The sequence below is a fragment of the Haliaeetus leucocephalus genome, unplaced genomic scaffold (assembly GCF_000737465.1).
Source record: "Haliaeetus leucocephalus isolate CR32 unplaced genomic scaffold, Haliaeetus_leucocephalus-4.0 Scaffold2, whole genome shotgun sequence".
In the NCBI taxonomy this organism is placed as follows: Eukaryota; Metazoa; Chordata; class Aves; order Accipitriformes; family Accipitridae; genus Haliaeetus; species Haliaeetus leucocephalus.
Genome location: NW_010972438.1, coordinates 11,288,431 through 11,314,132, shown reverse-complemented (window position 1 = coordinate 11,314,132; position 25,702 = coordinate 11,288,431). Strand labels below are relative to the sequence as shown.

Genomic DNA, 25,702 nt, shown 5'->3' with positions numbered 1-25,702 from the left:
GGGGGAAGAGCAGGTGAAAGTCTGAGGGACTGGGGAAGGGAGTTAGCTGGTGCTCAGAGCACAGCCTGCAGCTGTCTCGGAGGCCAAATCCCACAATTTCTCCAGCAGCACAGGGGGCTGGGAGAGCGAGAGGGCTCTACCACATTCCAGTTTGCTTTGGAGCTGAGTGTATCTCTGCATGGGGTACTAATCCTGGCCAGCACCAATTTCTCAGTAGAGGGAGAAGGGAGCTAGACTACCTTCAACCCCTGGAAGTACTCTCAAGTCACCTCTGAGGACTAAGGTGTGCAGTCGCTGTTCTCAACAGCTTCTGAATTCAGGGCGAGGCAAACCGATGTGAGTGAATGGGACCCAGTAGTAGCATAAAGGAGAGATGAACCATGGGCTCAGTGCAATTCCACGGTTTAATTCTGCTGGGCTGTGTTTGCACTGTGCAGACCAGGTTATGCCAAAAAGCCTGGCAAAAATGTGGTTAGAGATTGGATTTTTCTTTGTTCATGGGGTGTCTGGCCTTGCTTCTGCCCCAGATCCTATTTGCAAAGGATGAAGTACTGTGATCCTCCCACTTGCTGTGCTGGCCCCTGTGGCAGGAGGATCTGGAGGGAAGAGGGTTTGGGAAGCAGCATTGCCTGTGTCTGGCAGAGGCTTTATTTCTTGCAAGGCCAAGATTGTAGCCTGGTCGGCACCCAGATACAGACGTGAGTGATGAAACAACAGTGTCTGCGCAAATATTCTGCAAACTCCAAAGTGATTCCTCCTGGTGGATCTTGCTGATTGTTAGATGCCAAAATCCTGATAAAGACTGGTAGGCAGCAGCCCTTGTTTGGTTTTCTGCACCCAGGTGCCTAATGGTGGCTGAGCTCTGCTTTTGAGTGTATTGCAGCTCTTTGCTCTGTCCATTTATTCACCCAGCAATGGGAAATGTGGCCAGAGCGGGAGCTGGAGTCACAGGCTGATCTGAGCCCTGTGGTGGATGCACAAAGAGAAACTCTTGCCTGCTGTGGTGGTAGCTTGGGACCCAGGTGCAGCGAATGCACCAGTGAGAGCTGGCTTTTCTGCCGTGCTCCTGCAGGGAGAGGGGGGGTGTTGCCATTGTGCCGGTTCTGGTTTGCTCCTGTCAAGCCTCTTCTCATTATTCTTGCCTTGAGCTGTCTCAGGCCTAAAGGCAAAGTGCTACAGAAGGCTCTGTAGGCTTGCCCTTGAGAGACGTGTGGTCCTTGGAGAGTAGCTGTTCAAGGGAAGCACTGCAGTGGGCTGAATTGAGGCTGTTTCAGGCTGCACGGCTCTGAGCTAATCTCCCAGAGGCAGAGACATTACTCACCAATCAGGAATGTGTCTGTATTTTTCCTAATGAGAACAAAACATTTTATCCCTGTTCATTAGCAGCGAGTTAGGGTGTACTGTTGCTATGCCAACAGACTCCTCTCCCCTGCAGACACACTGGGGGTGTCCTCAGTGCCATGGTTAGAAGGGTGAACGGGAAGGCTCGTTCTGGCAAGAAAAAGATCCCATTGTTTTCCCAGGGCTGCCTGGACTTTGTGCAGCTGGCCAGACCTTGCCTTCTCAGGGGGAAGGGAACCACAGTGGGAGTCAAGTGCAACAGAGATTGAATTTATTGGAAAAATAGTCTTTGCATTTCATGTTATGTTGTTTTTTCCAGCTTGAGGCACACTCTTCAATAAGAGAAATGAAGGTGTCTCAACGTTCCCAAGAGTCCAGATGGTAAGCAAAATGCGCCGGGAGTCAGCACTGGGATGCCCATCGATTGCTGCAGCCTGCTGGGCTCCTCCGTGTTCCTGATCATCTCAGTTTGCGTGGCCAGTGCAATGCTGGGCAGCCTCTTGATGCTGCTGCATAATGAACCCACTTGATGAACTGTACCACCTGTGATTAGCTGGATGAGTGGGTTCACCAGGCATGTGGTCTACTGGAAAGAGTGAGTGGCTGTGTGTGAGAATAAGCACCTGTTCCCTTTGCAAAGGGAACGTTGTAAGGAAATCCTATGAAGGACGGAGGGCATCTCTTCAACAGAAGCTTTGATCCGTAGAGTTCTGCTGTAAGCAGATGTATTTATTCCAAAGGTTGCCTGTCTATTTGCTTGTCATTTTTGTCTTTGTCTTTGTCCTCCTCCCAAGCTGCACCCCCCTTTCTTGAGGGACTGGTTGGGATCTGTGGGTTGCAGTGCTGCCTAAGTCAGGCCACTCTACAGCTTTTGCAAGAATCTTCTTGGCACCTCTGGTGCTGCACTTCCATTTCTGTTGCAATGTAAAAAAATAAATTTTAAACTTTGAATGCTCTGTACAAGGGAATGAGTTTAACCTACAGACGGAAACAAACCAAAAAAGCTACTTTCTGATGGTGATCTATGGCCAGAAATGGGCCAGTGAGTGTTGCCAAATCTGAAGACAGTCTCCTGGAGCAGGGGTGATGTTCATATCTGGCTGTCAATCACCATGTAGTGTGATGAGCTGCTTTGTGCTGGCTGAGCTCTGTGGTGTTGACAGCTATAGACCCTTGAAGAAATGTCTCCCTGAAACTGATTTCTCCTTTCAGGCTGCTTCCTGTTAAACAGGATAGTAACAACTCCTGTTTCAGTTTGCCTGGTGAAGCACTCTGTAAGTGAATGTGTATGTGAATTTGAATATGGGAATCTGAATATCAAATATAGGGTGGTAAGCAGAGATCCCAGACTGAATGAACTGCTGGAGATCTGCAGATCTGCATGAACTTCTGGTTGGGGAGTGAAACCCTGGCACCTGGACACTAAGTGCTGATTTAGATGAGTCACTGACTCTTGCACTGGAGAGATGAATATCACGTTAGAGCACTGGGAGTACAGGAGCACTTCATCAGAAGGATGTCTACTTGTTGGACTTGCAGCTATAGCAGCAGAAGGGCTCAGCAGAAGTAAAAACAATGAACAAAGCCAGACAGCAACCCCTAGCCCAGACTCCTCTGCGTCTGCAGCCTGTGTGGTTTCAGTTTGGTAGTAGACCTGGATTGAATTCTTGGATGGTAAAGAGCAAGTTTTCAGAAAACCTGTTTCAATCTGGAGCCTCCAAGAATAAATCCTGAGTACATATAACACAGGTACAAAGATTGGCGAGTCTGATTTCCTCAGCTTTGCATTGCTCTGGGTGGTTCAAGTAAAACCACTAAATCAAAGCTGTTTGAAATAGGGAATAAGTAAGTACTTGAGATGACTTGAATTCAGGCCAGTCTCTTCTAGATCCCTCCTTTCAGGGTACATAAAAAATAGAAGACCATAGGGAGGACAGAGATCTGCATGTTGTATTTTTTGAGATATCAAACTAATTCTGTCCAGATACTATTGAAAAAGTGCTGCTCCAGCCAAAGAGCACTAGAGGACATACTTTTTAGTACCTTTAAGTGCGAAAGATGGTGGCTGAACAAACTAACTTCTGAACTGTGAGTTACGGTTATTACCCGAGTCATGCTCTGCTTCATTCTTGTGTAGCCAGTGTAGCAATTTGATGTTACCTAGGAGTGTGACTTGTTCTCTCCTCTTCTCTCCCTTCCTTTTTAAACAATGTAGGGACTGATTTTCTGCCCTATTTTCTGTGGACCACCACTTTTTCTTTCTTAAAGATAAACATAAAACTGCTGTGCTGTGTGCAAGGTAAGAATTCTTCAGGAGAAACCCTCATCTTCTGGGGGTGGAGGGCACATTTTTCCAAACTGTGATGATGTGTTTTCATTGTAGACATTTCTTTCTCATTGCTTCCTATACCCGGCAAGCAGTTCTGTATCGTGTGTTCTCTGCAAAGTGGTCAGAATAGTGGGGGCTTGGGCCATTTCCAGACCTGGGGCCATGTTCCACGTTACTTCCTTCATATGTGATGTAAAGCCTCTGCATAGCTACCTCAAACTCCAGCTCCAGTTCCAAATGTGGCATTTCAATGAAAGAATAGTCCAGATTGCTCTCTGGTCTTGCATCTTGACTTGCAATTCTGTTTCCAAGATGTCTCCCACTGCATGCTGAGCTCTTCTTCAACTAGGTATGTATGCTCCATTTGTGGAAGTATTTAACCTTGTAACAGCTACATTCTTGGTTTGGTAGTATCTGAGCTTCTTTCACTGGAAAAATAATGCAGACCTACACATACCCACAGTGGGGTAAGGAATAAAATTCTAAATATGTTTCTACATTTTGCCTCTAAAAGCACTGCCGGTGTAATACTTAGACAGGTGAATGCCTTATGTGAAAATAAGCCCTGGTGTTATGTTCCAGGTACAGGTTTTATGTAACTCTTAGGGTTGGCATAGTTTGATGTCACCAAAGATGTGGTCAGCGTCTCCTGTGCTGAATTCTAGAAGCTGAGCTTCTAGCAAGAGCTAAGTGCTTTGACCAGCTGATCTAGTGGAAGAAACAGGAATAGCTCGGCTCAACTTAGAGGCTCGATTAGGTGAACTTTTGGGTCCTGTGTGTTGTTTGATATCCACCACCTTGAGAGGAGGGTTCTCCCCTTTGATCAGGACCAGTTATGGGCTGTTTGTGGGGTGAGGTGTTCCTTCTAACCCTTAAAGAATGGTTCAAAGCCCTAAATTGTGAAGTAGGTTTATATTTTTAAAAAAGCTGTTAGCACTGGATATTGTAACTCTAGGTAATGTATCTGCCCTCTTTTGAATTCTGTTGGGTTTTAATGGCCTTTTTTTTTTTAATTTTAGTTACACTTCTATATCTCTGCATCTTGAAAATGCTTGTTTAATTTCTAATAGTGAAACTGGCAAAGGACAGAGAAAAGCCAGATATTTCAGCCTGACAGGGAAGTTTAGGTTGCTTAGTGAGCTAAGTGTATATAAATAGCAAAGTCCTATATCTGATAATCAAGAATGTAGGAAGCAGTTAGGATCACTGCACTTGTGGAAGAACTCACTTTGGATTTTGAGGGATTCATGACAAAAATAGTGTCTAAAATCAAGTATTCTTAAATGACTCTAGAAGAACAAGGTCTGTTAAGGATATTGTTGTTTTACGTAGCATCAGGAAATCACTAAATATTGTGCCTATACTTGAGGAAAAAAAATTGATGGATTGAAATGTTCATTAAGAACATATGACAGAATAAAGCTCTGGCATGCAACCTTTGTCAAAAGGGATATATCCTCCATCAGAGCAGGCTAAATCAAATATAAGGATGTTATTTGTACTTTCAAAGCACTAATGGGTATATAAAGTTTTTGAGAAATACACCCTATTCTGGAGGAAGAAGGCGTGGCTGGGTGCTGTGGCTTGAAAGTAAATTTGCTTTTGAGCAAACTCAGTTTAAGAAGTTAGGCTGTATATTTTAAGTAGCAATTCACTATAGCAGTTGGGAATCCCTGCTGTATTTAAAATCATCACACTAGTTTCTCCAGCGCATATGAAAGCTGAATTTTCTGCAGCTTTAGGAAAACCATTGCATCTTTAAAAAGGTATTTTCAGTTATTAGAAATGGAACAGCAGTAGCAGTGACCAAGGCGAGAATTACCTTCCATACAAAGAGCAACTGAATAAACTGGGAGTCTTCTACCTGAAAAGTGATGAGTGATACTTATCTTCAAATCCTGAATGGCATGGAAGGTTAGAGGGGGAGCAATCTTTTTTTGTCTCTTCCATTGCAAGTATGAATAGGTATTGAATGGAGCCAGCATGTAGTAAACTTAAAAACAAATAATGACTTAGTCCTTGGTGTGTGCAGTTAACCTGGGAAGCTTCTTGCCACAGGATGTTGTGAATGCCAGATGTCTGTGTGTATTTGAGGACACAGGGCATCTCCATAGAAGGAGTTATTGAAGGTTACTAAATGCATAGAAACCACCTCTATCCCAAGAAATCCCCGAGCTGCACGTTGTTGAAGCCTGGGAGAGCGATCAGAGAGGTAAAGTGCTATTATGTGCTTACTTTGTACTTAACGTTTCAGGCCATCGCCAGAGCCAGACAACTGCAACCTGGTTTGTCAGCGTGGAGCGGGAAGGGGTATACAAATGAAACCTGTAAAAACAGAGACTGGCACAGCTTGTCTTCTAGGTTAGTTCTGTGCTGCTTGTGATATACTGCATGCACCTCTTACTTGCTAAAGCCATTGCCTGCGGGCTGTTGGAGTCTGCAGACTGTTGAGTTTGAAGAGAGACTGAGAGTATATTTCTGAAAACTATGCAGCTAGGAAGGGTAGTGTGAAGACAAATATTCTAAGCAGAGAAGTTGACTTTCTCCCTTTCTCTGTGTCATATACTGTTCCTGCTGCTCTGAGATGGTCTGAGTTACAGCTACTGTCTTACTGCTGATAGCCTAAATCTTACTTGTTTGAATTTCTCCCATTTAAAAAAGTGCTTCTTGCCTGGTAATGGACTGTAACTTAATTTGAGCTAAAATGGGTGATAAGCAGATGTATAAACAGTACAACCCCTGTTCCAAAGCGTTTTCAAACTAAAAATGTCATGGCCTACGTGAGGTTCATACTCTTCAGAAGTACTCAAAACACTGGTCTTATTTTAGGTCCTGTCTAAACATTTTAAAATAACTCAAAAATAGGGCTCGCTTCTAGATGCTTCACCCTTGAAAGTCTGGACTTGCACTTGGTTTTAGATGCTTACCCAAATCTGCAGAGGGCTCAGTAGAGACCAGCCCTAGTTGTTCATTTGAACAACTCCTTTCAGAAGGAGAACAATGTTGGGCTATTTGTCTTTTTGTCCCTAGGGACCAGGTCTCTGCTGTTAGGTAGTATCCCCCCCCCCTTTTTTTTTTTTTTTTATTTAACCTTTCATTGACTAACTTTGCTGCTGTGGTCCTTGGGGAACAGCTATGGAAAGCTGCCCAGTAGCAGAACTAAGATGACGTATGTTCTTGGAGGCATGCTCTTTTGACTGAAAACTGAGCTGATGTATTTTGGGGAACTATAGCCCCTTTGCAAGTATATAGAAACTGACTTGTCTGCATCTCATACTCTATAGTGAAAGTCACTCCATGGACTGGCTGAGAAGTTGCATGCTCAGCTTACCAACTATGAGGAGTACAGACAGGCCTGGGGCTGAGATGAGAAGCCAAGTGGACCACATACAGGATTAGGATAAGGGTCATGTTGGGGAAGGCTGGGACTCTGGAGTGGGCTTAGGTTCCTTTCCTGTTGATTGTTTCCCTATCGTCTTGACATGTTGCACCTATTTAGTCAGCTGTTTGATTCAGGAAGAAGTCTCTATCCCAAACCAGAAGTCTCATCATTGCAGAGTATTAATGGGCTCGGTTGTTACACCATTTAGAGAGCATCCTCCCTGTTCACTCTCAATTTCTCAATTATTGTTTTCATCAGTAGTTTTGTTCCAGATCTGATTCTTTCTCAGCCTGTTCCTGTGAGTGCTGGACCTGTCTGCCATTCTCCAGATAGTCTGACCAGATTAGATTTAGTCTGAACCCATCTTTAGCCTGTATGATCTTTTCTTTTGCTCGCTGGTCCGTGATTTCAACTAGTGTATTTCCCACCTAGCCCTGAAAAGGTTTAATTTAAAACATTTTTATGATGCTGAACTTGTGTCAGCTCCACTGTGGTCTTCTGGGTTGACATTAGGTGGCCGATTGTTCAGTTTGGTCTGTGTATATGTCTGAAGAGTGCTGTCTGAGCTGTGTTGTTGTGGGGTTTTGATTAGTTACATATGCTATGGCAGAGTTGAGCAGTTTCCTTTCCCAGAGGAAGGCACAGTCCCTGCTGTGTGGAGTATATAGCTTAAAATGACAAAGGAAGGGTGCCTGGCACTGGGACAGCTTGCGAACAAAACTGTGCTGACCACAGGCTATGGTTTATCCTTTCAGAACAGATGTGCATACTTTTTCCTTGTTCTCCTTACCAGCCTCTCTGCTCTGTCTACCTGTTCCTTCCAGCAGAAGAGCAGCTGCTCAGATGTAAAACTCTCAGTGCTATTCCTAACAAACTACTGTAAATCTGGTTTTCCTGTCTCCTGGGCACTTTTGCCCAGGGGTGATCCTGGCAAGGTAGTATTCTCTGAAATGCCAACAGTCAGCCTGTTATACTGGCTGAAATTCCTGCTCATAGCAGTTTGCGTTTCAGACTAGCACTGCAGTTTATGCGGCAGACCTGTTAGTGCATCTCTGTGGCCCTAGGGTGAAGGTCTGGGCTTCCTTGAAAGGCAAAGGGAAGAGCCAGTCCATCCTGCCAAGCCAGTGGCTGTCAGACTGTGAAGGTGGGAGGGTAGCAAACCAGATGGAGAACAGTCTCAACCAAAAAGACTTTAAAATTCATGTCTGCCATGAACAGGTAGCCAATTCTGAACCTCGGTGCCTTTAGGACAGCACCAAAGCAGCTTTCTCAGCCCTGAACAGGACCAGGAGCTCAAATATTTTTCTAGAAAAAGTTAGGATCTCTTCAATCTAAGTATACAGATAAGAACAGAAACTCATGTTGCAAAACCACTTCATGGTGTTAAAATTTCTTATGGTGAATTTTGTCTTGTGATAAAATTCCTTGTTCTGGGTAAGGTGTGACTAGATGTCTGCCTGTTAACAAAGTGACTGAAGAACTTTTGCTCCAGATGTTTTATTTCTCCGAGTACCAAATCGTGCAATGTCCTAGCTTCTGCTTCCTTTGCTGCTTAATTTTAATGTTGCTCATTTTCACTCCTCCAGATTGTGGACTCACAGGGGTATGAATGAAGAGCATTGCCTGATGGCCTATGCACAGTAGTAGTCTTCCCACCCCTATCCATATGCAGTCTGGTGCTCTGAATTTTTATCCTTGAAACAAGAACTTCCAAGTTCAGGACATGGTTTAGTGGGCATGGTGGTATTGGGTTGACAGTTGGACTCTATGATCTTAAAGGTCTTTTCCAACCTAAACAATTCTATGATTCTATGATAAGTGTGGACAATGTCTGGGATGGAGGGCTGTGATTGTAGGGTGGAAGAGTATGCTGCATTGCTGCTGCCAGCCTGTGGCTCCTTGACCACATGCACCTTGAGAGCCCTTCATGGATGGTTCCTGTGCCACCATTCTATGTTATACTACATTCGGAAGCACTGGATCTCAAAGATCCTAGCCTGGCAAAGGGTCATTGCTTGGGGCTGAGACTGGTGCAGAGTTGATCCTGGCTCTCAAGTCTGCACCCAGCCTGTTCAGTCTTCTGCAATAGTGCAGTGGGAGCTATTGTGTTTTATGCATGTTATGAGCAACCTGGGAAGGTCCCCAGGCTTTTTGAACAACATGGTGTGTTGCTATCTGTTCTTGGCCTTATGAAAGCCTTGATATTGGCTTGCAGAGGTGGAAGAAAATGTCTGGCCACCTCAATTTGGATCGTTATCTAGCAGACTTGTGTAACCTAATTACCAGAATATTGAGCCTAATAGTTTGTAGCTGACTACTAATAGCCTTCCAGGCTTAGGCACTAATTTATGGAAGATTAATTGATCAAAGCTTCATTTCTGATAATGCTTAAAATGAGTTGAGTAATAGAAGATAGAATATACCCCAACTTGGTTTGAAGGCAAACCACAAGCAGATTGTGGTAGTGATGTGGAATTCTGTTGATTTTGCTGTCTCTTCTGGATGGGAGGGGGTAGATGCTACTCATGTGGTTGCACTGCATTAAATTTATTTGCATGTTACCGCCTGTATTCATGGCTGTAGCCAGAACTGCTGACACTTTTGGAATGATAGGAGAAGACTGCCAAACTGCTGTCAGGCTGTACGGTTCTCCAGAAGATTACTGTGGAGGGCAGAAAAGTGAATTTTATTTGAAATGAAGGAAAACTCGAAGGAGAAGAATTCCTTCCTGTCTACCCAAGGCGTATTAATTCTTTATAGAGCTGTTGTGGTACTAAATTCGAAGATTTCTGAGGTGCTGAAGAAATGCTGTTCTTTAACAGGTCAGAGCACCCTGCACTGCTTGGTGTCTGCAGAGCGAAAGGGTTTGTTCAAGGCAGGCTCCAGTGTTTAATGGTTCTGATTTGCAGCTTGACAACTGGATGGTGGAGTTCGGGATGTGGTCCTTGTGTGTCTGCTTGTGGTCTGCAGCACTGCTAGCATGAACTGCTTTTGTGGTAGGTGACTCTGTTCTCCCTTCCACTGTGCAATCCTGCAGGGCTGATGCTGGCTTGGAGACCATGGTTTTCCTCTTGGGGTGCAAGTGTAGGACAGGCTTCCTTTCACGGGAGTTTTGCAGGACATTTGAAGTTCCTTTCCTCTCTTGCTAGGTTACTCCAAGGCCAGGCTAGATGCAAAAGGACTTGCCTTGGGAGTGTGGCCTTTGCCTCTGGGACGTGAGAGCTTGGTTAGGGGTCACGGTGCTGTTCTCTGGGAAGCATGTGCTGGTTGCAGGAGGTCTCCTCCCTCCCTTCTGGAGGGCACCCTGCCAAGGAAAATAGACCGTAAGGCAGAAGTGATTACATTGAGAAGATAGTGTGCTGTCCTGGCCATTTCTGGATGAAACAGTTGGGCATTTCTGCTTTATAGAAATCAACACAGAATGGCTAAGGCAGCTAGTGCAGAGCAGGACTCTGGCTTCGTAGCCTGTGGAGCCAAAACTGAGAACAGGAGGATCCTGGCTGAGGCTGGGGAGAGGTGCCCCTAATGATAGAGAGGGCAGTGTGGTTGGGAAGGCGTGCCTTGTTTGAGGTGGAGGCCGGTAAAATATGAATCACGTCTGTTTGAAGTAGTGATGAAATCCCAGACAAAAGTTTTCTGTAATACCTGGCCAAATAGCCTGGTGTGCTTTAGTTTTCCTTTCTCCCTGGTTAGAACGGATGGTTCTGACCTACTTTTAGTAACAGCAGTTCTGTTGAATGCTACCCAATGCTTAGCTGTACGTACGGCAAACATGTTATCTATTTTATTCACTCAGTATCTGAGAAGTTTCTGTCAAACATTTAGCAGACAGGGAAGAGCTGTTCCTGGAAGAGGGACTATTGGTGCATTAAACTCAATTCTGCCACTTCTGTGCACTGTGGCTCTGGCCTTTGCTTTGGTTTCCCAGTCGGCTGAGGATGATGCTTGCTTGCTTGCTTTGCTGCTGTGTTCTGCATTAACTTTTGTGCTGAGCTGTCAAGATTCAGTTAGATAGTATCTGAATGTTAATATGATAGATAATGCCTTTTGAAATAGTCCATGAGGTTAGGTTTCCGGCTTCCTAAATATGCAATTAGGCAGGGCTAAAGTTACATTCTTAATATTTAAAAATAAATAAAATCTATAAATGTACCATAAAATAAGAAGTTTAAATAGAAGTGTCATCCTGGGGCAAATTGCAAAGCTCTTTGTAGCTCAGTATCCTGTCTTTGACAAGATCCAGAAGCAGACACTTAATGAGGACTGCAAGAAACAGGGCATGTATAATGTGGTGGATTTGGTTTGGTGTTTTTTGTTGTTTTTTTTCTTTCTCCCCTCTTCATTTGATTCCCAGCTTATGACCATCATCAGTTTAGGACCCACCTTGGCCAGGAGTTGTATCTAATCATCTGATCTCAACTATATCTATTCTCCATTAATTTATATAATCCCTCTTCTAACTTGTTTATGTTTCTAGTTTCCATGACATCCTACAGCAGTGGGCTCTACAACTTAATTGTGCATTTAAAATGTTGTTTAAAATATTCTACATCCCATGACAATATCCTTGAACTGGCTTAGAAAAGGTGTCTGTAACTTTGGTGGGTGCTCTCTTGTTTCTGCATTGTGAGACACATTAGTCAATTATTCCATGTTTTTCATGTTGACGCTTTGTCATGTTTCAGATCTCTTAAATTTTCCATATCTTCCCCCGGTTGTTTCTTTGTCCATCCAAAGTCCTACTCTGCTCAAGGTCTCCTTATATGGAAGCTGCTCCATGCTTTTGATCATCTTTGTTGTCCTTTCTGTCATTCTGTCTCCTTTTTCAGATGTGGGAATCAGAACTGCCTGCAGCATTCAACAACATAGTGGTGATGTGTGTTTTCTTTCCTATCAATCCAAAGGTTGTATTTGCCTTTTTGCCTAATACAAAATACTGAACTGACTTACCAAGTTTCCAAAGTTTTCCTGAGTGGTAACAGCTAATTTGAATCCTGTTGTGCTTATGTAATTAGAATATTTTGTGTTGGTTGTTTTGGTATTTATTGACATCAAAGATATTGTGTAGTTACTTAGGGAGTGCATGAGTTCTGTCACTTTTTGCAGTCTTTTCTGAATTTGATTGTGATGAATAATTTTTTAAATAATAAAATATGCCACTTTTAGACATATTCCTCTTCATAGATCTTATGTGAACATATTGAACAGTGCAGGTTGCAGAACAAATTCTTGGCAGATCTCACTGATAACCTTCCTCTGACGGGAAACTCTTCCACTTTTGGTTTCCTGTCTTTTAACTACTTATTAAATCATGATAGGGAGTGTAACTTTAATTCTACAATAGCTTAACTTTTTTTTCCCCAAGAGCCTTAGTTGACAGTTGTTTTAAAAGATCAGTTTAGTTCATATTAAACAGACTAAAAAGTAGCTCTTGGATTTCAGTTAACTGGAAATGGGAAATCTGCTCTTGGAATTCCCTGGGTACTGCAGGGATTTCTCTTTGCTCCAGTATTAGTCTGTATTTTGATTAACAATTGGGTTCTTGAACTTCCATAAGAAAATTTACTTCTATGGGGGATGATGGGCTTAGATTTATGTAGATTTGTGTAGAAATGGTGGATTTGTGCAGCAGGGTGAATTGGATGGGTAACTTCAGTGAGCCCCACTTTGCCAGCAGGGTTCTATTACAGCTGGGTTAAACCTATCTAGGCTCTCTGAATGTACTCAACACATTAAAGCCTTGAGAACAGGATATTTTTTTCCTAACTAGTTGCCTGGAAGAATATTTGAGTCACTGATGGTATTCAACTGGATACAGACTTGGCCACATGTGATGTGGCAGCTAGAAGAACAGGAGGTTCTTGGGCAGGTAGTAGAGGAGCGGTGGGTCGAACTGGGGGAAGTAACATTTGCTCTGTGTGCAGCATTAGAAAGCCAAGGGGTAGTGTACCTGGGTCAGGTGCTGTGAAAAGGGGATTCTCATCCAGGCCAGGTACATTAACAACAACAACAAAAAAGATGCTGACAAACTGGAAAGGGGTCAAAGAGCTACAAGAAAAGTTAATTCTTTCTGACCGAAGAAGCTCAGACTACCTAATGTATCCATCCAAAGGATTGCATGGGGCTGCAATCTGCGATTCAGGAATGCCCAAAGCTGCCAGGATGTATAGGGGAAGGATTGCCTTATGCTTGTCTGCCCTTATACTACTACTTACACATCTGTTATTGTCTGTTGCTGAAGCTGGTTTCTCTGTAGGTGGACCTCTGAGTTAGAATAGCTGTCATTATCTTCTTGCCCAAGGAGGATTAAGAAGAATTAGTTTTCAAACTGTTCATGCAAAAAGCAACTAGAAGCTTCATTGACTTCGGAGATCCTGTGACAAGCAAAGTTAGACAAAATGATGAGGCATTTTACTTTGGGTAAATAACCCTCAGGGATCACCTTGCTGGGTTAAGGGAGTGGTTTCTATAATTTAGGACCCCTAAGAAAAAATTCTGCTTTTACTGGGAGACTTTAGTCAGGAGCTCGTGGGCTAGAAGAAGAGATTGTTTAGTGGTGTTCTGTGGTGTGATTATGCAGAAGGTTGGAGCAGATCCTAAAGGACTCCAATCTTCAAGTGTATAACACTGGCAAAAAGTTATCCTTTGGTTTTGTTAAGATACTGAGAAACTAACAGCTGACTTGCTTTCCCCTTTTAAAAATAGATATACAACATGGTACTTGAGTTCATATTTTGTTAGCGTTTGAGAAGATGGTAAAGTGAAAAGTCAACCCTCAATTTACAATGACAGAATATCTGAAGAGAGCTTCTTTTAATAGCAAGCAGCTTGTGGTTGCTTTATATTCCTTGTAAATGTTTGTGTAGTTTGTCTTATCTTGTTTGTAAACTTTTTATAAATCATTGTATTAATCATTAACTCTTCATTAACCATTAACTGGAAGCTTAAACTAGTATTTATAACACATTTTCTTGTGTGCAAGAGAAAAGGTCAGTTATGCTAGAGCTGTTATAGGGAAATACCTGTCCACTACCATCAATGAATTCTAGTATGGCTAAAATTAATATTTAGGTAGGCCCAGGGTTGTAGAAGCACTTTCTACAGTTTTTCCAAAGAACCCTAACAATGCACAAGCATCATTAAAATGGCAATAGTATCACAAAGTTGACAAAGTATTTTGTGCAACATTGTTTTAGTGTAACTTCTTCAACCCCCATACAGCAAAGTGCATTGTAATGGTCAGCAGTAACTGTCAAGGGTTTGGAAAACATGATTTTTCTCAAGTGTTTATCTAACAATGCTATTAATTCTGTAGCCTGAAAGTACAGGGTTTTTGCTGTCTTCCCTTGGTGTTTCAGATTTGCTATTTTGTCTTTAGAGGGTTTTTTTGAGTTATTTTGACCTCAGCTTTGGTGTTACTCACATCTGGTATATCAGAACTCCCTTGTCTGTACCAGTCCTGCTCTGACAGGATGGCTTGGACTTGGGGTTCTCCTTGGGGTCAATTTTATTTGGAAAACAGAGGTTTGTGTTCATCTCTGCTGGAGCTGCTTGTTGTGAGTGTTCTTAAACAGCAGAGCAGGGAACTGGCCTGGTAGTAGTAAATAAGACTCAAAAAAAATTTATTTAATGGGAATGTCATCTTTCACAGCAGAAAACAGCAAGTCTCTGTTGAGCTTATGATGCTTAGAAGGGGGGCTGTAATTCAGGGCTTTTGTGCAGAAAACACAGCAGTGGTCATCTTCCTGCTGCTGGGTGATTTGAATGTGCTGGAGCACAAGAGTTGTCATGCAGCTGGAGGAATTATGCTTTTAATGTTTAAATCTTTTAGTGCTCTTGCTGTGGGTTGGCTCTGCAAATGATACAGTGGAAACTGCAGGTGCAAATTTCAGGGGCCTACTTTTTTCCAAGGATAATTCTGCTGGGATTGGTGTTGAGTATGAAATCTAACCTAGAAGTTGGAACATTATCTGACCTCCCTATGTTTGGGGGATAGGATGTGGTATTAGGGAAATAATCTGTGAGGATTGAAATAATCTTTACGTGTTGATACGCTGCTAAAATGTGTCCAAATGAATTCTGGGTTTGTTTCTTTAGTAAATAAGTAGTGTCTGAGAGGGATATGTGAGGTCAGAGAGGTAAAAATAGTGCTACAGAAAACACGGTCTTATTTCAAATTCCAAGTAACAAAATAGTGCCATTGCTTCCATGTTATTGGTTGTTGTTTTGTGGATGTGATATAAATATTCTGTGGCAGAACTGACTAATCCTCTAGCCCTTCTGTTGTGATCCAGATTAAATAAATGAAACTCAAAAGTATCATTTAGATATTAATATTTTACAGTGTGTTAGAGGCAATGTTCAGAGTATTGTCTGGAGCATTTTCCTATTTAACGGGAATTCATCCAAAAAATGGAATATTTAAAAAGAATCTTTAAGCCTTGGCAATTGCCTTCAGAATTAATTAAAGGCTACACACTTTTAGTGCAATCTGTCTGTAACAGCTGTGTTATACACTAGCAGTGAGCACAGGAAGCAGAACGGTTCAGTAAATCCATAAAGAGCTCAGTAGTGTGGCCTGTCATGAAACCATCAGATTTAAATGTAGGTTATCCTCCTCCTTCCTGTCCTCCCAGAGAGATTGTGATGGGCTTAACTGAAAAGCAAGAATAAAAGGCATTGATGTCCATGCTTGAGAAACAACTCGGAAAATTGAATCAAAAGACATTGCTGGCTTTTTTTAATCTCAATTTTCATGTAGAATGGGAATGCTTCTAACTACTGATAGCCACACAGACTTGTGCTCATTTCTAATGAATGCTTACCTAGCAATAAATACAAGTTCATTTGCTAATGGCTTTTCAGCAAAGAGCAACAAAGAGCACAATATTCAATGTTTACTCATTGCTCAGAGTGATTAGAACTAGCTTGCAGAACATACTGTACTACCTTTTTTGTGTGTGTGTGTGTCTTCTCAGCTGCCCTCTGTTTTCCCAGAGTCATGAGGACTAGAGAGTAGCTTCTAACCTGGAACACCCTGGAGGACTAGCTCTTAACAAAGTGATTTCTACGGGGATATTGGTGAGTGAAACAAGAATAGCTTCAGGTCAGAGCTTTGACCACAGCAGGATCTGCTTTTGATTGTGGTCTACTGGAATGAAAGGCTAGTTGCTTTTCCATCTCTTCCAGTACAGGCTCTCCAATAGGTAAAATGCTTTCAGTGAAACATTAGGGATAGATTCAACTACAGATCAGAGAGCTTGTAAAAAGATTTGTGTTGCTAGAATGGTGTCATGCACTGTGTTTTGAGTTCAACCACTGGTGGCATGTATGCATGTTAGTTCTGCCCCAGCAGTTGTCAGTGATGCTATGTGGTGGACAGAGCAGAATCTTGCAGCTTGTAGGCAGGACCTCTAGCCAGAAAGCCAGTATTTCAGAATTCATAAATTCCAAAGAGACATGCTGATTTTACTGTGTAAGTGCTGGCATCGGAGGGTTGCATTAGTTAGAAAGAAGATTAGAGATTCCTGTAAGTGGTGTAGTGTAATGATGTCTTGTGATCCTCAGCTGCTTCCAGATCAAAGACTCTCTTCTCCATGTCAGTGTGGCTCTGTCACAACATAGTAAAGCTCCTGCTGTTGGATGGTCATCAGCCTATTGTTTTGTTTGCAGGCATTTTAAGCTTTGAAACTGAGGAGACTCCAGACAGAATTGCACAACAAGCCACTGTGATGTCTGCATGTTGGCTATGCAGAGGTACCAAGGCAGTTGTGTGATTAAGGAGTTCCTTGAATACAGTTTCCTCCAATAAAAATGGTGAGAATGCATAAAAAATAACTCGCATGTTGGAGCTGGGGCAAGATATGCTCTACTGATATAAACCCAAGGTGATATAGTTAAGTTAGAGCTCCATCCTTCAGTCTACACATATCTGCTTGCTGGCTTTATAAATATCACTCATCATGCTTCACAGATAATATCTCCTGCATGATGAGGACCTCTGTCAAGTGCTACAACGCACTCTCTCACCACCCTGGAAAGAGGCTCCAAGGCTAGTTCAGCACTGTTTGCAAATCTGGGCGAAGCACAGTGTGTTCATAGCACTGAGAGCAGAAAACACCAAGTGTCCATTATCGTGGCAAACAAAAGCCCTAGTGTGTGAGTAACCTAAACACAGTGCTGGTATGGTGTGAATCGGTGGCTGTGTGCTCAGGGGGAAAGCTGCCAGCCTAGAGCCAGCATTCCTGTGTCTGGGTATATCCTGACAGTACTACCTACTTACCTACAATAACCATGTGAAGTGGAGCTTTTCCAGAGCTTCACAAAGCCTATATTTAATAATGTGTTGTATTTATAATACCTTCCATCCGCTGGATTTCACAAGTAGACTAATCCTCTCAAATGGTCGTTTAGTAGAGCAAAGATGCCTGTTTTACTGACAAAGGAGCTGGAAAGCAGTTTTTTGTGGGTTGGTTTTGAGGTTTCGTTTTTTGTTTTTGGGTTTTTTTTTTGCAATAGCAGTGAAATAAAGGATGGATCTAGAGTCTTATAGTTATTGTTCTCGCCATTGTTACTGTGTTTTCTGCACGCTGGGTGCTGTACAGAACAAGTGGAAGATGCAGTCTGTGTGGTGAGAAGTTTGTGACCTAAACTGGTTAAGTGCTGCAGTAAATGCTGGAATAGTCTTCTCTTGAAATGCTGCAGATCTTTTTCCACCTCTGTGCTCTAAGCACGTCTGGGCTAATAGCACTTTGAGCTTACCAAGAAAATCCTAGAGGGGTGATGCTGTAGGAGGGAAGTGATGATAGTTTTCTTAGCTTTAACTACAAAATTAACATCACCCCTGAGGAGCTGAGTTGCCAAAATGAGCACAGCGTATTACAGATCAGTTCTGGAGGAGATACTGTACCCATCAGCTCTGTTGAGCCCCTGGCCCAGCTTGGCATCTGTGTAGCTGTGTGTAGCTTGGATGCCTTGTCTGCAAGAGGGAGGGAAGGGAGTAGATTCACAGCTGCATCACCATCTACTTCTCAGTTCAAATAAGGTGGTACTCATAGTAAATTATGAGTACTTGCAGCTGCTGCCCAGAAAGCATTAATCTAAATGTTGCAGGTATTTATTACCATGTTTCTACCATGCTGTGAGATTCCCCATGCTGTTCAGGATAGCTTGGGTGGGTCACAGTGGATTTCAAGAGGAGTTGATCAAAAGATCCTCTGGAGAGGAACAGAACAGGTCTGGTGGTTCCTTGGATCTGTCTAACACCCACCCCATCTGGCTTTGCCTGCACTTTGAGGCATGGGATGGTGAAGGAACAGAGCATTGTCCACAGAGCACACATGTTTAAATTGCCTTTTACAGTACTGATAGAGTTGCTGTGGAGAGATGAGTGCCAGCGAGAGACTTGTCCCCCAGAAAGTGCAGTAACAAGTGAGCAGGACAAGATGGTCTCCCCCTTGCCTGGACGTGCTGTGTCTGCCCAAGGAGATGGGGGCCTGCTAGGGCTGGCTTGGCAGGGCTGGGAGCCACTATGACTGACTCTCTGGAGGCCTCATCCTGGTACCTAGGTCCTGCTTGGGTGGGTGATGCTCAGTGGCAGATATGGCATGGGAAGGTTTCTTCTGAAGCACTAGTGGAAGAGTCTTGGACCCAAAAGAGGCTGTTGATAGCCATAGGTGATAAGAGAGAGAAGGATTAATTATGATATCTAGATCAAATACAGAGCAAAGGGGTTATTAGTTTGCTCTCAATGGGAGCCCAGCTACAGTTTTAAATAAACAATGGTCCTGCAGGTTGTGTTTGTCTTGGACAGAGGTTTGTCTTACTGTGGTGTTGCTTGTTAACAGTGTATGCGATGTGCAGCTGCTGTAGGAATGTGGTCCTGTCCTGGAGAACTTCCAATATAGCATCATAGGAAAGAGTTGTGCAGGAGTCTGGTTAAACATGGCTTTTTCTGATGTTAAAAGCATAGCGATCAACTTCAATGCTTGAAACACCTTCTGTCACAGCACAGATAAGACTCTTCTCCTTAGGTTATGTCCCTGGATTGATGAATCTGTGCTTTGGACTGTTCATTCAGTAAATTTAGTACAAGTCCTGGGCATGTGAAACTTTCCCCAGTACCACCCAGCAGTACCTGGGAAAGTCCCCAAGAACATTGCTTGCAGTATTCCAGCTTCTCCTGAATATGCTATGCTTGTCATCTTGATGTGGAGGTGATTGAGTGAAGTCTCCGATACTCCTGCACGCCTCTTTCTATTGGTGTTTCTGCAAATGTCCTGTGTTGGCTCTTTGTGTCTAGCTCTTTGCTTTCTGTGGTTATCCCTGTCCTCTTTGCCTACCTCTAGTAATAAGAGTGCTATTGAAGGATTTTGATGAGTGTTAATCTTCGTTCCTGGTTTACGAGGAGTTATAACAGCTTGTCCTCTCTTGCAGAGTGTTTACCATGCCTCTGGGAACGTTCCTCCTTCCTGTTCTCTGTTTCTTGGGAGCAGTGATTCCACGGGGACTGCAGTATGTCACGTTCTCGCGCAACGCTACAAAATTCCTCCACCTGTCTATGGACTTGGAATCTGGGACCATTTACTTGGGGGCCACCAACTTTCTCTTTCAGCTGACATCTGACCTGCTGATGAAGAATGTGGTTCAAACTGGACCAGTTCTGGACAGTAAAGATTGCCTCCCCCCTGTCTCAAAGCTGGAGTGCCCTCAGGCACACCACACCGACAATCACAACAAGCTGCTGCTAGTGAACGCAGTGCAGAAGGAGCTCATCGTGTGTGGCAGTGTGCACCAGGGAATCTGTGAGAAGAGGAGCCTCACATCCATTGACCATGTCCTCTTCCGACCAGAGAGCCCTGGTGACACTCAGTACGTTGCTGCTAATGATCCCAATATCACCACTGTGGGACTCATAGCTTACTCAAAGGATGAGGTCCCCTTGCTGTTTGTCGGACGAGGGTACACTAGCCGAGGAGTGGGAGGAGGGATTCCTCCCATCACTACCCGAAATCTGAGGGCCCACGGAGGGGATGTTCAAGCAACAGACTCTCACTCCATTTTCTCCTATGAAGAAACAGCAAAACTAGCTGTGGGCCGGCTCTCTGAGTACAACCATCATTTCATTAAATCCTTCACTTATCGCTCAAGTGTCTATTTCTTATTCTACCGTCGGGACCTCAAGTCTCAGTCACGTGAGTACAAGACCTACATTTCACGAATCTGCCTGGATGACTCTCATTATTACTCGTATGTGGAGTTACCTCTGCTCTGCCAGAGCAAAGCCAATACGTACAGCCTCCTGCAAGCAGCCTATGTCACCCGGCCAGGAAAAGGCCTGGCCCAGGGGCAGCTGGACACCAAGGGAGAAGTGCTGTTTGCTGCCTTCTCTGCCTGGCAGGCTTCTTCTGGCAAGCTGAGCGAGGAGTCTGCACTCTGTGTCTATGCAATGGAAGAGGTGGATCGCCTGACCAACTGGACTAGGGATGTTTGCTACATGAGAGACGGGAAGTCAGAAGAAGGGGCAGAAGTGGCATATATTGAATACGATGTCAGTTCCAACTGTGTCCAGCTGCCAGCGGTAAGTGACTTTGCACCTTTGCTAGGCTAAAGAATAGTCTGCAACATGTTCTTGTGTTGCTTCGTGTTCCTGAAGTCAGGCCATTTCCCACAGATGGATGTTGAAGTCTGCTTGGGTTAAAAGCCTCTGGGCTCAGGCTGTTTCTTTGCTACTGCAGCAATGCCATGCAAGAACTGTTGTGTCCTGTTTAAGTACAGTCGATCTCATTTCTGCTGCAGCTCTCTGCAAGGAAACCTGCCCATGTGGGGTGGAGGGAGAGGGACTGTGTGTGGCAATGGGGAGAGTATCTGGTGTGACCTGGCCATGAGACCTGTTTAAATGGTGTGCTGGGTCCCTGTTGCTTACGGTGAGGTGCACTTCACAACAACTTCCTGCATGGGCACCCAGGAACAAAAAAGAACATAACCAAAACCAAGTGTCAACAAAATCCTGATTTCCTATTAGTCCTTCAAAATTTTGTGCCCATGGAAGATCTTCTCCTGACCTGGTGGTTCTTTGTCTCCAGAGCTATAAGAGGTGATAATCCTTCTTGAAATTCTATGGCAAAGGCATGATGGGATGTTGCAGGATAAAAATGTGAACTGAAGTGGCTGTGACCCTGAATCTTTGCAGTCTGTCAGCCACGCTGGCTGGTGCTGTGACACTGGGGACAGTGACACAAACACAGAGCAGCAGCGTTTTCCTGGGGTGGTGCTGGAAGCAGTGTCCTGGCATGAGGCTCTGTGGTTGTGAGTAGCCTGTTTTCACCGAGGGCGTTGCTAGTCCTTAGCAGAACAGCATGTTATCTTGTGTCTTCCTTCTACAGACCAGGCTGTCCATATAATTGCCTCTTCCCAGCCTTGTGCTACAAAGAGCAAAGTGGTACCACAGAGCTTTGGAAGTTGCTGAGTTTGGTGGATGTGTGGTCCAAAACCAGTTTTAAAATTATGGTTTTCCTTTCAGTAGCTAAAGCTGACTGTGGAATACTTGAGGGACAAGGGAATGGTAAAGAGCAGACTTGGAGCAGGACAAACGTAGGGTCAAGAGCAGTATGTAAGAGTTGGGAAGCAAGAGACTGCCCAGCTTGGTGTGCTGCTTTCACTGTATTTCTCAGCAATACCCCATGTGTGCTTTGCTGGGCCGCATAGCAGGAATTGTCACAGGTGATTTTTAGGGCACCTTGAGGGACTTAAATGTCAAACTGGTGTGAGTACTTTAGAAAAATCCTTCATGCAAAATGATGTAGAGTCTGCCTGTACCACTTGATCCTGTGAAGTGGGTGCACAGGGTGGGAGAAAAAGGCCGGTCTCTGCTGTGTGATTCCTGGTGCAAGATCCCAGGATCCCAGCTGCACAGTTTGGTGCTAGTGGGCTCACTAAAATATGGCATCTTATTAACAAGTGTGTCCAATGATATGTAAATGTCCTAACAAACTTTATCCTTCACCATTCAGTACATGGTAGCGGTTGTCATTAAGATTGTATCTAACAACATATAAGGGTCTGTGCCAGCTCCAGCCTGCTCCATTCAGTGCTGAGTGGAAGTGGCTGTCAATGAACGTTTTATGCAGGAACAGTTTTAACTCGGTTTCAATGGCAGCAGCTTGTGCCATATGTAAGAATAATGCTAATTAATTTCACGTTTTTCTGCCTCCAAACCAGCCTGTGTACAAGGTATGCCCTTTTCCCTAGTTAGCACTGCCTCCAATTTTTAGCCCATCAGGAGAGGCTAAGATTAAGTTTTACAGTTCAATACAATCTTTTCAACTGGAAAAAAAAATGCTTGCTTTGATAAGAATTTCAGAACCAGTGAATTTGTTCAGTTAGCTGGGGATCCATTAGTCCTCAGATGCAGGAAACTACATAGATGCCATTAGTGACTTGATAATTGGAAGTGTGAAATGTGTTTCTGCAAGGCTTGGGAAGGCTGCATATCTTCTGTGGGTGTAGTTTTCAAGGTATGTAACTTGTCCTTTTGCACTGAGCTTTCAGTCCTCTTTATGCACAGATATAGATTTGTCCTGTTGTTGTTGCCCACCCGTGCAATGTAGGAAGTGCACACCAGAATTCCTGGCAGCAGCTTCATCCAAACTTGCTGCATTGCAGTAGGACACTGGATGATCCCTGAAATGTATTTTCAACTACATTGTCAAGATGTTATTCACTGAAAACAATTCAAACAGCTTCTATGTGAATTTATATTAGCACTTTATACAGGTATCATGGTCTTAATCCTGTAGAATGGAACAAGTTTCAGCTGTTGACTGTCATTAGCTGTGCTGCAGACAGTCCCTGCAAGGCCACAGGCAGGCTGTGCCAGTGCTGGGAGAGCTTGCACAGGTCACGTTGTTTATGGTAGATAAACGTTGTGTGTGAAGTGACTTGCCCTTGGCATGACATATAGGCAACAGCAGTGCTAAACACAACTGGGATATAACTATTTCTGACTTGTAGGTATTTTTTTTAAAGCAAATTTTGAAAAATCAGCCTCAGTGGTGAGGTTGTTAGGCTCCAACTTTTGTCTGAATTGATACAAAGGTTGCAAAAGATGGCTACAATCCCATTCAAAATAAACAGTTGATGCTTTTGAATATGGAAATTTGGCTGTGGCCCACTTCCTAATAAGTCTTATAGGAACTGGACAACTGGAGAAATAGAAATCTTTAAGTTACAACAAGGTGGTTGGAAGAAGCTTAAGAATCAAATGACAGAGCTGGTAAGAAAAATATCTGTCACTAAAAATGAATGATAGCTTACAGGATGGTAAAAACTAACAATCATTAGAAGTTGTAACCTCCTCTGAGGCTTTAAGTCAGAGACTTATGCTTAGTGTGTAGAAAATCAGTTGAATTAGTATTTGAAAGGAAAACAATAAAGCATCAGAATGAAAGTAGTGCTAGTCTAACTGGCATGGTTTCTTACATGGAACCTCTGTGTCAAGCCTTGCTTCCCTGCTAAGATAGCAATATATTTGAGAAGTGAATAGAGGTCAGCAGGTTAAATGTATTTTATTGTGGGATTTCCATAGACTTTGTCAAAAGCTCCTGGTCATTTTTAGTTTCTCCAGGAAGCAGTCAAGTATTAAAAACCACAAACAAACGAACAAACAAACCAACAAAAAAACAACAGAGAAATGGGAGGAGAGGGGGGGAAAAAAGGTCAAGTTTTCTGTGGGGTCGGTGGGAGGTGATGAGCAGATGCCTCAAGAATGCCACGTTGTGCCGTTATCGCTGACCTCCGGTGGGGGCAGCTCCATTGCCTGGTGCCGGATGGTACCGTGCAGCTCAGTGCTGCCAAATGCAAAGCCACAGACATCAGACAGAAGGAATATGTAACTCTGCTCACAAGGAGTCTAAATTCAACCACATTGCCCGAGGCAAGAGAGGGAGCTGGAGTCAGTGTGGACTGCGCAGTTAATGCCTCTGCTCCACACGCAGCTTTGTAAGAGTAATTAGTAAGGGGCTGGAGAGGAGGGTGAAATTGTTATCCATGAGGCGTTTCATGATGAAAATCATTAGTTTGCACAAGCCACATTATTTGAAGACAAGCCACTGATCGATTTAAAAATGGTGTTTTTAATAGTAATTGGTTGGGTGAACAACCCTGTATTCAGTTTCCAAAAGGATACTGTAAAATTAAAGTGGACGCAGAACAGGGTGTCAAGAAAGATACAAAGCAACAGAGGATCTATCCTAGACAAGACTGAGTTTGTTACTTAGGAAAAAGATGAATTGTAATGGAATTATCTTCTCTCTACACATAAAAATAGTAAATAAGTTGACAGCTTTCATTCTCTCTGCTTTAGAATTCAGTAAGTGAAAGTTTAGTGGGACTGGGAGGGATCTAACTGGAACAGAAGGATGACTGGTTTTTGCACAGTGCTCTGGAGTTAATTTTCAGAAAGCTCACAAGATGCAGAAGGATTGAAGCAGTATGCAGAGATGACTTGTTTTGACTTTTTGTGGGTCTCTAGTCTCTACAGTTTCTGTGTCTAGTTAGTAAGCACTTTGGAGCAGGTTGTGCTCCACCCTGTGTTTATGTATGTCCTGCTGCTTTGGGATTCTACTTCAGGCTTAGAATTTGTAGGTGATAAAACCATGCTAATTGTTGGTGGTGATTCTTGTGATGAGGTGGTTTTGCACTGGAAGCAGGAATTCTCATCTTTTTGGTTTTGCTTTGAAAGATACGATGAATCTTCCCCAAAACTGTATCATGGCACTGTGTAGCCAGTAAAGTTTTTTGGAGAACTTAAGAGTTTATTGGAGTTTCGATGCACTTCATTACTGATGCTGAATGGACTTGCTGAAATGTCTGCAGGATTCTGTGAGGGTACAAACAGCCAGCATACCTAAATTAATTATTAAAAGCTATATTTTTTACTCTCAGTGAAAAAGCTTAGAGGGGTTCAAAGCTGAATTCACTGCTGGTGCACTTGTTTAAGGAATTGGGGTGGAAGGGGATGGTGGGAAGTGTTAAAGGTGCTAATGTTCCTTGTATCCTCTTTTTTTTTTTTTTTTTTTTTTTTTTTTTCCTTGTTTTTTCCCCCCCCAAAAAAGGACACCCTGTATGCATATCCCTGTGGCTCTGACCACACTCCCAGCCCCATGGCCAGCCGGGTACCATTGGAAGCAGCCCCCCTCCTGGAGAAAACAGAGGCCCGTCTGACAGCTGTGGCAGTGAATGTGGAAGATGGCCACACCATTGCTTTTCTGGGAGACAGCAGAGGGAGACTGCACAAGGTATGATCTGGATGCAACAGGAAGCAAAGAGGATAAAACTCATCAGGGATGCTCAGGTGCAAGCGGAAAAAAAAGGCAATTTCTCTTGTCCCTTGGGAAGTCAGTCCTACTAAAGATCATTACTATCAGATAGTCTCTTCTCACACTGTACTGACTGTTGAGAATGTGAATGCCTCAAACAGTGGTCATGTTGCCTTTGGTTACATCTGCACTCAGCCAGCATCAGGGCTGGTTCATCCTACGTGGCTTCCACTGGTATTGCTAGGCATGTGCTTCATGTGGCTGAACTCACTGCATTGAGATTTTGGTGGGGGGTTGAAATCCTCACACACAGCAGTGGTTCCAACTTGTTCC

At 43.5% G+C, this 25,702-nt stretch overlaps 1 protein-coding gene across 1 annotated transcript in view; it reads left to right on the top strand.

Moving 5' to 3' along the window:
* The first annotated feature begins 1,657 nt into the window (after positions 1-1,657).
* Positions 1,658-25,702, top strand: part of PLXNB1 (plexin B1) — a 55,821-nt gene continuing 31,776 nt past the window's right edge. The window contains exons 1-3 of the mRNA XM_010571491.1: positions 1,658-1,722; positions 19,488-20,631; positions 25,166-25,348. Coding sequence (XP_010569793.1) covers positions 19,498-20,631; positions 25,166-25,348 — 1,317 coding nt within the window. The 5' untranslated portion in view covers positions 1,658-1,722; positions 19,488-19,497. The remainder of the gene's footprint in view (positions 1,723-19,487; positions 20,632-25,165; positions 25,349-25,702) is intronic.